Here is a 12,646-nt window from a genome sequence, read left to right as displayed (position 1 = left end):
TTCTGCCCCCAAAATAATAGCTATGGCCACCACAAGCATCTGAAATCCTTTATTGGAAGATCATTGCTCTTTACCAAATAGAAGACTTGACAGACAGACCCACAGTGACTGGCCCCTTGACTGGGGAGCCTCTGCCCATTGGAGGGCAGGCCTGGCGACCTCTGCCCCTCCCTGGACCCCTGGGCCTTTGGCATAATGCTGACGGGTTGGGGGGGGCTGCAGGCAGTGAAGCCCCTTTACTCAAAGCAGAGACTTGGATGAGCACTGGGAACAGGGCAGTGGAAAAGGAAGGCGGGGCAGACCCCCGGGACTGGGGGGAGCAGCAAAAGTGGAGGAAGCCAGGGGCTGGAGAGATGGTGTCTATTTTTTGTTTTCTGTAAAGGGGAGCATATAGGCCTGCAGGCAGGCGGGTGGGTGGTGGCAGTGCCTGGGGTGGGTCACGCGCTGACATCTTTCTCATCACCCGATTTAGGAACGGCTTCCAGCAATGGGTCCCCGGGGCCCGCCTCCTCCCCCTCCTTGGCCTCGCTGGACTTGGAGTTGGGGACCCAGAGGCCAGAGTCGATGCAACGCTGCATGTGGTACTTCGCATCCTGTGGGGAGAAGGGTGAGCAGATAAGGCTGGGCTGCTACTGCTTTGTGGCCCATCTGTCCCCTGCATATCCTCAAACTTGCTCACCACTTACTCTACTCATCGGAGCTGTCCAAAATGAAGGAAATATCTGTCCTGTGTGCCACACTGTCCAGTTACTACCCCAGCAACATGGGGCTACTGAGCCCTTTAAATGTGGGCGGTCTAGGTGAGGAATGGAACCTTTTTCTTTTATTTGTAATACTGGGGATTAAACCCAGGAATGCCCTATCACTGACCTATATCCTCAGCCTTTTTGTTTTGTTTTATTTATTTTTTGGTTCTGGGGATTGAACCCAGGGGTGCTCTACCACTGAGTTACATCCCAGTCCCTTTTTATATTTTTAAATTTTGAGACAGGATCTTGCTAAGTTGCTGAGACTAGCCTCAAACTTGTGATCCTCTGCCTCTGGAGTCACTGGGATTATAGGCATTCCCCCATGCCTGGCTTCAACTTTGAATTTTTATAGTGTCAGTCTAGAATAAAAGTTAGCAAACATTTTTTTTTTTTCCCCCCAATGCTGGGGATGGAACCCAGGGCCTCAACCATGCTAGGAAATTTTCCTACCTCTGAGCTATAACCTCAGCCTCAGCAAAATTTATTGTAGAGGGCTAATAAGTAAATATTTTTGGTTTTGTGGACCATATGGTCTCTGTCAGAATGATTTAACTCATTACTCCTTAAATCTGTAGTCATAGTGCAAAATTAGTTGTGGACAATATGACAAGTGAGTGCAGCTGCTATGTTTCAGTAAAACTTTATTTCGTAAAGGCAGACAATGAGCCTTCCAGTTATACTTTGCAGACCCTGGTCTAGATGTTTATCCCCAAAGAAGTTTCTAGACACCCTTGGTCAAGTCCTGTGACTAGACCCATTTTATAGACAAGGAAACCAACACGGACAATCAGGAAGCCAGGTGGCAGGAATGGCATCAAATGAAGGCCAACTAAGGCTCAAGCCTCTGGCTGGGAATGCAGCGCAGTGGCAGGGCCCTTGCCTGGCATGTCTGAGGCCTAGGAGCAATCCTCAGCACCACATAGGCACTTCCCAGTCCTTGTCCACCAGCACCGTCACTATTCCAGATAATAAACATTAAGAGCTCTTATTGACCAGCTCTTCCCATGTGCTCAGCACCTCCCCACATGCATTCTGTAAGTTAATACTGAGAAACTGTGGTTCAGATGAGGAAACTAAGGCTAGGATCACAAATGGCCCACCATGACAGAGATCAGCCATCATAGAAACAGGGCTGAGAAGTGCCACATTTCGTGCTGGATGCTGAGCACCAATAAACCTAAGCACATGTGGCACAGTAACATGACCCGCTCCTTACTCCCTGGAGAAGCCCAGGAAGGACACTTTTATCAGTCTGCTTCAGAAACTCAGGAGCAGGATTGGGAGGGGACACATGGCTTGCCCCAAAGAGCCTGAGACGCAGTTGGTACTCACAGTGGGGTCCATCTTGCTGATGGCATCTTGGAGCATCTGCACATCCTTCACATCAAAGCACTTTTGAAGTTCCTGGGGGTGCAGAGGGGCCGGAGTCAGGGCTGGGTCCCTGAGATCCCAGTGGGGCCTGCTCATTGCCTGCCTGCCACCCGCCTAGGGCTGGGGAGCCGCACCTCAGGGAGGGACTCGTAGACCTCGACGGGGTCCAAGCCACCAGGGCCCAGCCTCTTCTTGCGCTCCTCTGCCTCATACTCCTTCATGGCCTTCTCAATGCGCAGCTTGGCGCGGCCCCGCACACGCTCCTTGAAGGCCTCTAGCTCGTCGTTAAAGCCCTCCATGTACTGGCGGTCGGCTGTCTGCGGAGAACACAGGGGCATTCACTGGACATGGGCCTGACATCCAGGTGGGTTCTAAACTACATGAAGGGCACCCCTAGGCTTGGGTCTCTCCTCACCTGTCCTTCATTTGGCTTCCCTACCCAGGACCTTGTCCACTCTGCCCTCCCCAACCACAGACCCATAGCAGCATGTCCTCAATGTCGGTCACATCCCAGCTCTGGATTTCCCTCCAGCCTGCCTTGCCCTTCCCAGCATCAGTGTGGTTAGCTCTATTTCTCTAGGTGCTCAGATCAAAACCCTGTAGGCATAACTCTGTCTCTCGCCCCATTTTAGGATGCTCCATGTTCAAAACGTGGCTGCCACTGGACCACTTCCCACCCACCATGACCCTGGGCTCTCCTGACACATGATGTTCTGACCCACAGGAGCTTGAATCTGAGTGCATACTCTCTGCCTCCCCCAGAGGACTCTGGAATGGTTCCTTATAGAGGGGCCTCTGATCACCCAGCGGCTCAGGGACCATACCTTAATCTTAGTGAAGAACTGTCTGAAGCAGGCACGGGGGTCCACCTTCAGACTCTTGGCCAGCTCCAGGATGAACTGCATGACAATGGTCTGGTGGGCCACCTGCTCCATGAGTGCACATTTCTGCCAGGAAAAAGAGGCATGGTGTCTCCAAGTGGCAGCCTCAGAATGACCCTTTCCCCAGTCTGCAGCCAGGCTCCACTCACCTCTTCCACCTCTAGGTCAATGCACCAGATAACCAAGTAGTTGGCTGTCTCCTCACATACCAAGTGGACATTGTCTGACAGGTACTTCTGGCTGTCATCCCAGCGGCGGAGCATGCCTGTAGAAAAGTGTTGGCAAGGTGCTGAAAAGGGCCTGGAGGCAAAGGGCCGGCCCCTACCTGGCCTTGCCTCCCCAGTGGCATCCCCAGCCCAACTCACCAAAGTGCTTGATCTGTTTCTCGTACTTCTCCACAAAGGTTTTGTGTTTCTGCTCCCTCACTTCCTCCGAATCCTCCTCTGCCTTCTCAGGCTTGGTATTGACCATGCTCTGTGACAGGGCGAGAGGGGAAATGGGCTGGGGCAAGGCTGCGGAGCGCCTGGAGCGCGGTGGCCGCGGCCGCAGTGCCCATCCCATCAACGACGGAGGTGGCCTCAGAGCCATGTGCATCAAGGTGGCAGGAGCGTGGGCGTGGGCCTTCGAGCAGATCAGAGGGGACCGGTGGGGTGCTTCATTCACCCAGTCCCCCAAACTACCTCCCCGACATCTGATTTTTTTAAAATATTGTTTTTAGTTGTAGTTGGACACAATACCTTTAATTAATTAATTAATTAATTTACATGTGGTGCTGAGGATCCAACCCATCTCCTCGCATATACTAGGCAAACGATCTACCGCTGAGCCCCAGCCCCAGCCCTGATTTTTTTTTTGGTGGTGCTGGGGATACAACTTAGGTCCTCACATTACTGCTCTGCCATGGAGCCACACCCAACCCCTATCCCATCCTCAGACTTGGTTTGGGCGGCACCTACACCCCATGTGGCACTGGCTGTCCTATTCCCCTGCACACGTGTCCTGGCCTCCTGCCACCAGTGCCCCACACACCTTGCTGAAGCCATCTTTGCTGAGCGTGTCCACATTCCAGGGCATGCTCTTTTCCTTCTTGCGCATCTCCTCCAGCTTCTGCTCCCAGCTACGCTCCTCCTTGCGCAGTTGCTGTGCCTCAGCCTTCAGTCGCTCCAGCTCCGCCTGGCCACCTTCGGCCACCTCCAGCTCCTTCAGCTTCCGTTGGCACTCGGCCACCTTGCGCTTGCACTCGCGGCAACCCCTGTCCAGCTCCTCCTTCTCCTTCTGGAACTGCTCCATGCGTTCCACTCGGGCCTGCAGGTAGGGACAGTCAGTAGGCAGTCCGTCACTCCGGGAACAGTCTGTCCCTTGACCCTGGCCTCATTGCAGCCTGGAACTTGCACTGGAGATGGCCCCAGAAAATATGGGCAGCAATCTCCATACCCTGCTATCCCAGCTTCCACCCTCAGTCCCGTGGGTGCTGCAGCCACCTGAGTCATGTTGGGTACCTCTTCTGCTCAGAGCTCTCTGTGGCTCCCACCTCACTCAGAACAAAGCCCAAGTCTTCACTGCATGTCGCAGCCCAGCTGGCTGGGCAAAATATCGGGGGGGGGGGGTGACGAATGACTTGTGTATGTTGATACAGCAGGAATAGGAGCCGTTTATTGTAGGACAACCGAGGTATTTATGGTGCCAATCTGACTTGTTTACAGACCTTAACAACTGCAGCTCCCAGGACCCTGCATAATCTGTCCTGTCACCTCCTCCTTCCAGTCACAGTGGCTGCCTCTCTTTTTCTTGAGCTCATTTCCCTTGAACCTCAGGACCTTTGCACTAAATGCTCAGTCCCCAAATACCCCCCCCCCCAAGCTTGCTGCCTCATGTCCTCACCCTCTGGGCTGGAATACTATTGGTATTACACTGAAGGTAGAAGCCTTCAGACATTCTTGCCCTGCTTTGTCTTCCTCCTCAGGACTGGGAGCCACAGGGCCAGATTGGGACCGGCACATGGTAGGAGTCCAGGGAAGAGTGGTCTGGTCAGGTGAATAAAGTAATGAGATGCCACCGCACCCCTGGCTCTCAGACTCTGCCTCTGAACTGGACCTGCCCTCAGCCACACCAGGGCTCCCAGCCCTGCCAACAATCCCCTCAAGCTAACTCTGCCTAGAGTGCTGCAGCCACCTCCAACTCCAAGCTCAAAACAGAACTCAAGCCCTTACTCCCCCAAATCAGGTCCTCTGCTGTGCCCTCACTCAGCGCAGGCCCTGCCCTCCTGCCATGAGGTTTTCACTCTTGACATTTATCCACTTCCTGCCACCCTAGCTTGGCAGTGGGTTTACTGTCCAGGCCCCCTCAGCTGGCTCTAGGCCAGCAAGTCTTTCTGATCCCAGTGCTGTGTCCACCCTCAATCCTGGGCATTACTGCCCTCTTGATCAGACCCCTATCCAGACCACCCTCAGATCTCCCAGCCTTCTCTACTCTATCCTTGCTTGACTCCAGTGCCATCTCTCCTGCTCAACAGTGCCTGCTCTAGCCAGAGTCACTGACTGAGCCCTGAGGGGTGCCACCACTTCATACTATGTCCCTCTCCAAGCCAGGCTTGGAGCCTGTCAGGAGGGCCTTTGAAACCCTTTTATCTGAGGCAGCCCTCACTACCACCTCATCCTGGAGGGTCTGTGTTCAGATGGGTCTTCCCCTGCTGGACCCCACCGAAGACTGTTTGTGACCATCAGATGATGTGAAGAGGTGCTGGACCTTGGGTTATATCCCATGGCCACTGTATACCAGATGGTTATCCCTGGGTATCCACTAGCCTCTGGAAACTTGGGTTTCCTCATGGGTCAATGCAAATAACAGCTGACCTCGTAAGGTTGTAAAGATCCTCTTCAACTTACAATGGGGGTCATATCATAATAAACCCATAAGCTGAAAACATCAGTAAGTCAAAAACTGCATGTAATACTGCCAGGCATGGTGGCGTACATCTGTAATCCCAGCAAGTCAGAAGGCTAAGGCAGGAGGATCACAAGTTTGAAGGCAGCCTCAGCAACTTAAGAAAAACCATGCCTCAAAATGAAAAATAAAAAGGCTGGGGGGTGTGGTTCAGTGGGAGAGCACCCCAAATGTTCAATCCCTGGTACCCTCCCCCTACAAAAAAGAACAAAAGCATGTAATACGAGTCACTCCAGAATATCCTAGCTTAGCCTAGCTGACTTGACATGCTTGGAACACTTACCTGAGCCTACAGTTAGGCAAAATCTAATCACCTAAATCATCTAATACAAAATTATTTTATAACACTGCATTGACTATCTCGTGTTTTTTATTTATTTGTTGGAGATGGGGTCTTGCTATGTTGCCCAGGTTGGCCCTGAACCCTTGGGTTCAAGCAATCCTCCTGCCTCAGCCTCCCAAGTGGCTGAAACTATAGGTGTGTACCATTGCTCTGGTTCTCATGTAACTTATTGAATACTGTGCTAAAATAGCGTGAAGAATAGAATGGCTGCACAGGAATACTTCACACCACTGGGGGGAAAATCAAAGTGAAACCAAGGTAAGTCAGGGACTGTCTGTACCAGCAGGAGCAAAAAGGATGATTACAGTTAAAAGTCTCGAGCTGTGAGCCGGGCATGGTGGCACACAGCTGTAATCCCAGCTACTCAGGAGGATCACAAGTTCACAGCCAGCTTCAGCAACTTAGTGAACCCCTGTCTCAAAATAAAATAAAAAGGATTAGTGAGCGGCTCAGTGGTAGAGCACCTCTGGGTTCAATCCCCAGCAAAGGAAGAGAAAAAAAAAAGTTCAGGGCTGTGCTGGATGCTCAGCAAGCACCATTTCCAAGTTGGCTACTGTCATAACCAACTGTCCAAGGAGACAATCTTTCCCTCTCTCTCTGAGGACTATTCTGAGACTTAAACAAGGAAATGTGTCTCAAGTGTTCTACTGGCTTTCTGGCCCAGTAGAAATGCGGGGTGACTAGAGTGGTCACTACCGCCACATCACAGCACCCAGCTCTGCCATGTACTAGTAATCTGGCTAAGTCCCTTAAATTTCTCATGGTCTTGTTTTTCCCTCTCTGTGGGAACCTCAGAGGAGACCCACTGAGTAACTGCACAGAAAATGCTTCCAACACAGCACTTGGCATCCCACTGTTATCATCATTGTCCTTGTCAAAGCCACTGGAATGACCTGCTGATTCACTCTATGCCTTACTGAGGCAGTGTGCCCAGATAGCCCAGGGCCAGGCACACCACAGGTAAGAATAGGAATACCTGGAGCCTATTCTAATGCCACACAGCCAAGTCTGAGCCTTGCTTTCTGCATATGAATAACAGATCAAGATGATCCCCACTTCCCACAGAAAGCAGCCCTGGCCTCCATTTCCCCACAATGGGTCTGTCACCCTGGGGCCCTCCTGGTTTCTAGAGGCAAGGGGTTCTTTCAGGTTGGCACCATGCTGGCCCTGGGCAGCAGCAGGAACTGACCATCCTATTGGCTTCTGCTGGGCTGCACCACTCTCCCCAGTGTCCTCTAGAGTGGCTGCCAGGGAGGCCAAAGCTAAAAAAGGCCGGAGCTGGGGGGGGGGGGGGGGGCGGCAGGCAGTCTGCCGGACTGAGCTTCACACTTCCCGTGTGGGAGGGGCCACCGCACGCTGGGCAGGACAGAAGGCCTGGGAGCAAGAAAGTTCTCCAGGTGTCACTGTCCTGCCTTACAGATAGGAAAACTGAGACTCACAGCATGTCAATGGAAGGAGCCAGAAGAAGCCACAGATGGCAGCTATCTCTGGGGAAGGAAGTTGGAGAGATGGGGCTGTGAAGAGACTCATATATCCCGTCTCAAACCTTTGGAATTTGTGAGCAAGAATTACCTAAATAATGATGACAATAGGAGCTAGTGCCCCAGGAGCTTACAGACAGCAAATAAATACAGTAACCCTTTCAACAAACCTACAGGGTAGGTGAATCTCAGCTGGGGAAACTGAAACACACTGGAAATCACACAGTATTCAGTAATTTAGAAGGAGCCAGAATTTGAACCCAGGTGGTCAGGCCTGTGCTTGAAAACACAATACTATCATGCTACCTTCTTACTAATGTCCACTCCCCCTCCAGAATGTTTAGTCCTCCCAGGCCCTGGCCCAAATTCTCTTCACAACTAGACTCATTTCATTCTTAAAAGGGTCTCACAGAAGCGGTGGGGCCATATTAGCCCAGTTTCACATGGGCTCTGAAAACTTACGTGTCATTCCATTGAAGCAGGAACAGGCAGGGCTGGGATTAGAACCCAAGCCTGCCTATCCCTGAACCTGTGCTGGAGCTGCTGAGGTCTGCTGCTTCCCCTACTCTCTACTATAGCCACAGCAGCAGGACAGGAAATGGTTCTATGCCAGGAGAGGGGAGGCCTCCCACCCAGCAGGACCAAACTGTTCTCTTCGCAGTAGTAAAATTAACCTCTTTATGTGACAGAAATAGGTGTTCCCAAGAATAGTCTTTAGAGCTTTGCGGAGGTCTTAAATATTTCATAATAAAATGTTACACACTGCAAGAAATAGAAGTGCTAGAACTTTCTTCCCACACTCCAGGGGCTTGCCCAGCAGGTACTCTACCAAGGAGGCTGCAGTTTTAAGGAATAAGTCTGGAGGTAAGACTGACGCTAAGATGTAGAGACTAATACCATATCCCAAGGGCATTCTAGGAGTTTCTGGACAAATAACTGGAAGATGCCATAAAAGAGGGTGGGTGAGAGATTCCTAAGTGGAAGTTTCAATTTGAAGGCATAATGCGGACAGGTTTGTGGGTGTAGGTTCTCTAATTTGGGGAGCAAGAAGTTAGGCCATCAAGGCTTTAGAGCACCCTATTGGTCTGTGGACACTGATGGACAGAGGAGGGGTGGTAGTACAGATTTCCTCCAAACTTGGGATCTAAGGTATGGATGGAGGCAGGGTGTTGTTGGTAGGTAGATAGAAGGGTCAGTGACTATGAAATCAGACCCAGAGGGTCACTGGTGAGAGCATAGACAATCCTGATGCTAGAATGCAGCCCAAGAGGCTGGGAGACAAGTAAGGCAGGGCAGTTTGGGGTCCTGGGCTTGGGTTGTGTGAGTTTCCAGTGATGGGGAAGGTTAATACAGGAAGTCATGGTCTTGGAGGTGGGCACCGATGGGATCTGTAACACTACACAAGGGGCATGGCTGGGCCGGAAACTAAGTGGGCGGGATTTCCTGGAATAATGGAAAACGGGGTCTAGAGGAGGTGAGGCCAAAGGAGTACAGCTGGAATTGGACTCGCCATGAGAGTGGAGCTGGAAACTGAATATGGAAGGGAACCAGGCTCCAAAACTTAAGTCCTAGGTGGGACTGAAGACCCTGGTGGGGCACAGGTCTACACTCTAGGAAGGGGTTTCTGAATCTTAATGTTGGATGGAGTTCCTTGTTCGGTTTGGAAAAGAAGTGGGGTGTCTGGATCCGAATTGGAATCCCTGGCTAAGACTCAAGGAGAGTCTCAGGATATAATCAACTTATTGAGGGTCTGGACTCCAGAAATTGGGGAGATGTTGAAGGGAGATCAAATCAGAAGTGGGTACGTGAATAGGTTCAGGGATCATCTAGATCATCTAGAAATCGGGTCCAGACTGAGGCAAACTTCTGGGTGTAAACCAAAGGTCTCAGACTAGATTAAGGAGACTCCCAAGGTTCGGCTTGGGAGTCTAGATTATGATAAAGCCCTAAAGGTCAATAGGAAGTCTCACGCAGAAAGCAGAGGGGGGCCCAGTGATACTTGGGAACCAGAGTTGAATCGAGGATCCTGAAAGCCCAAACTGTGTGGCAGGAATCCCAAGTGTCAACAGCGGGGTCCCTGGGCAGTATTAGAGGGTCAGAACTCTGGAGCAGGGTCCCGGGAGTGGGGAAAGGAGATAGGCGCGCAGGCGCTACCTGGTGCCGCCAGCGGAAGAGGCTGGCCGTGTCGATGTTGGGGTGCGTCTCGTCCTCATCGTCAGACACTTCGATGTGGTCCCACACGCTGTAGTCCACCATCTTGCCTCGGCGGCCCAGCCCGCTCTGGCTCTGGTAGCAGAGGCGGCGGCAGTGCTGGAGATTCGGGCCGCGGAGCCCCGCCCCTTCCGCTTCCGTCCGGACGCTCAGCCCCCACCAGCGCGTGACGTCACATCCTTAGTAACCGTCGCGGCGGCACTGGCAACCAGGCCCGCCTTAAAGGGCCCTGCGCACGTGTTCTGGAGCACTGAGAGTTCCCGCCGAGACCCTGCCTCATTGGGCCCTGGGGCTCCGCTAGGCATACGGATAGTCACCCCAACCACGAGCCCTCTTCATCTCCCGCCGCCTTGCGGTGGACGTTCAGGGCAGCGGCGGGGATGCGGGGTGAGTTGAGATAGAGGAAGAGGATTGTCCCCTTAGCCACGCCGCAATGACATCAGCCCGGGCTCTCTGCATGAGGCGGGGCCTCGGCTAGAAACCTACCCCTGGTAAAATAGGAGTTAACCCTGTTCTGGAGAGGGGTACCCGATCTGATGGAACTTTCCCAGTCCGAAGGTGACATGATTCTGTCCTGGGAAGGTCTAAGTGTGGAGTGATATGGCTCTGCCCCTGGGAAGGGTCAGAAGTGGAGGGGTGATTGTAGTCCTGCCTTGGGAACTTGTTTTTCCCATGTTTTGACCACAACCTCTAACCCCGCCTCCATCTCCTACCACCTAGAAGACAACTGGCGCACAAGCACCGCCTCCGACATCAGCGAGACCGCCTAACCGGTCTGGTGCGCCTGTCCGCTGCGTCTCCCCGCACTGCCGCTGAGTGTCGCTAATGTCTAGCTAGCTACAAATGCTTCTGGCCCCGCGCCCAGTCCGCGATCACGGATCCTCAGAGGGGGGCTTTCCTTGTTGTCGCAGTCTCTGGCTGCTCATAGCCCCTCCCTGTTCATTTGGGGCCCGCAACCTCAGCAGGAGCTTGAGAGACTCCATTACTCTTAACTTGGGGGACCTCGGCTGTACACTTTTCTAGATCCCAACCCACGCTTCGATAACGGGATAAAAAGCCATGTTGTAGCCTAGGGCCAGGATTATCTCAGATTAAAAGGTGTCCGCGGGGTGCAGGTGGGATAGGAGGAGCTCAGTCACCTGGGTGAAGGGTGCCTCTTCCTGGCCTTCCCCAGAGCGGGTGCTGGGGGCGGATCTGGAGAAAAAGGAGTAAAGGGCTCCAGATTGGGCCCCAGGGGGAAGGAAGGAGGGATTCCCCGGCTCAGGGAGGGGGAGGGGCCATCGCGACAAAAGCGCCCTCCCACTGTCACCCCTCCCCCTCGCTCTCCATTCAAACCCGCGAGTGGGCGGGCGGGGGAGTCCCCTTCTCTTTCCCCTCCCGGTACAACCCGGTCAGTCCAGCCCCAGCGGCAGTCACGGCCCAGGCACCTGCGCGCACGAACCTACATCCAGCGGGTCTCACAATCGTGCACACACATTCACACACACACCAGCAAACAAAGGGTCTGGACACCCCTGTCCCCTCCCGCCCCCAAGGCCGGAGAGGGAGGGGCATCCCCTCCCCAGACCCCCAACAAGGTAAGCTTTGGGTGGCGAGGTGTGGTGGGTAGGGGGACCAGGCGCACTGGAGGGAGGGAATCTAGATGGTGGGGCTTCCCTGGCTCCCCAGGAAAGACGGGTCTCCCTCAGGGACCTTTGAGGGCTTCGGCCCCACAGCTGGGATGAAGGTGTGCGGGGAGGATCCCGGATGCGAGGATTCCCAGGTAGGCACGCGCGCGGGGTGGGGGGTGTCTCTCCCCAGCTTCGTGACCCCAGTGAAATGGGATTCCAGGAGCCCCAGATTCGGTAAGTGGGGACAGGAAGGCGGAAGCTTCCCGCACCATCACCAAACGTTTTTCCCAATCTGCCGCCAGTACAGCATCTCCAGCCCCTGGGGACGGAGAAATTGAAACCCCTCCCCGAGTTACTTTGCACTCTTCCTGTCTCCCATCCCCAGCAACCCCCCACCCCCCATCAGTGCATCCCTGCTGTGTCTTGCTCTTGTGGGTTGCGGCTAGGGAGGACTGGGAATGCTTTTAGGGGCTGCCTTTGCTTCTACTGGTGTATCCCACAGCCATATACCACGTAGCTACGTTGGGACCCCGCAAGCCGCTTTGCCTTCGTCAGCCTCAATTTCCTCATCTGCTAAGTGGATAATGACACCCCGAGGATTCCACGAGGTCCTGCATGCCGTGTGAGCTATCTTTGCTCCATCATTTATTTCCTGGCTCATTTCATGCCTGTTTTCCAAATACCTATGTATTCCTGGCACTATGGCTAGATCATAGGGCTGCAGCAACCAATGAAACCAGCTCCTGGCTGAGGAAGGAGCAAGATCAGTGTATAAACAAAAAAACCCTGATGATTTCCGTCGGTGAAAACTAAAATTCTGTTGCCAGGCAGAGTGATTGGAGGGAGGGCACTCAAGATAAAATGAAATATTTCTGATATATATTTGCTCTCTTCCTTCACTTTGAGCTCCATGAAGGCAGAATCAAGTATAGAGCAGTTGGCCACATAGTAGGTGCTCAGTAAATGCCAAGTGAGTTAGAGAGGGTATTGGATTCAGAATAGATTCAGAGAATTTGAGATCCCAAAAGAGGCTTATCATGAAATCACTTCAGTCCCC

At 53.0% G+C, this 12,646-nt stretch overlaps 1 protein-coding gene across 1 annotated transcript; it reads right to left on the bottom strand.

Annotated features, from left to right (window-relative positions):
- Positions 1 to 33: 33 nt before the first annotated feature.
- Cdc37 (cell division cycle 37, HSP90 cochaperone) lies at positions 34 to 10,113 on the bottom strand. The gene is made up of 8 exons (XM_076871388.2): positions 9,923 to 10,113; positions 4,031 to 4,306; positions 3,367 to 3,475; positions 3,151 to 3,266; positions 2,945 to 3,067; positions 2,255 to 2,437; positions 2,082 to 2,153; positions 34 to 593 (listed from the first exon to the last, which is right to left on the bottom strand). Exons 1-8 carry the CDS (start codon positions 10,022 to 10,024, stop codon positions 438 to 440), a joined length of 1,137 nt encoding a protein of 378 aa, XP_076727503.1. The 5' UTR covers positions 10,025 to 10,113; the 3' UTR covers positions 34 to 437.
- Between the last annotated feature and the right edge of the window lie 2,533 nt (positions 10,114 to 12,646).

The sequence above is a fragment of the Callospermophilus lateralis genome, chromosome 1, assembly GCF_048772815.1.
Source record: "Callospermophilus lateralis isolate mCalLat2 chromosome 1, mCalLat2.hap1, whole genome shotgun sequence".
Taxonomy (NCBI): Eukaryota; Metazoa; Chordata; class Mammalia; order Rodentia; family Sciuridae; genus Callospermophilus; species Callospermophilus lateralis.
The sequence above is the reverse complement of the archived record's forward strand: the minus strand, read 5'-3'. Positions and strand labels throughout refer to the sequence as shown.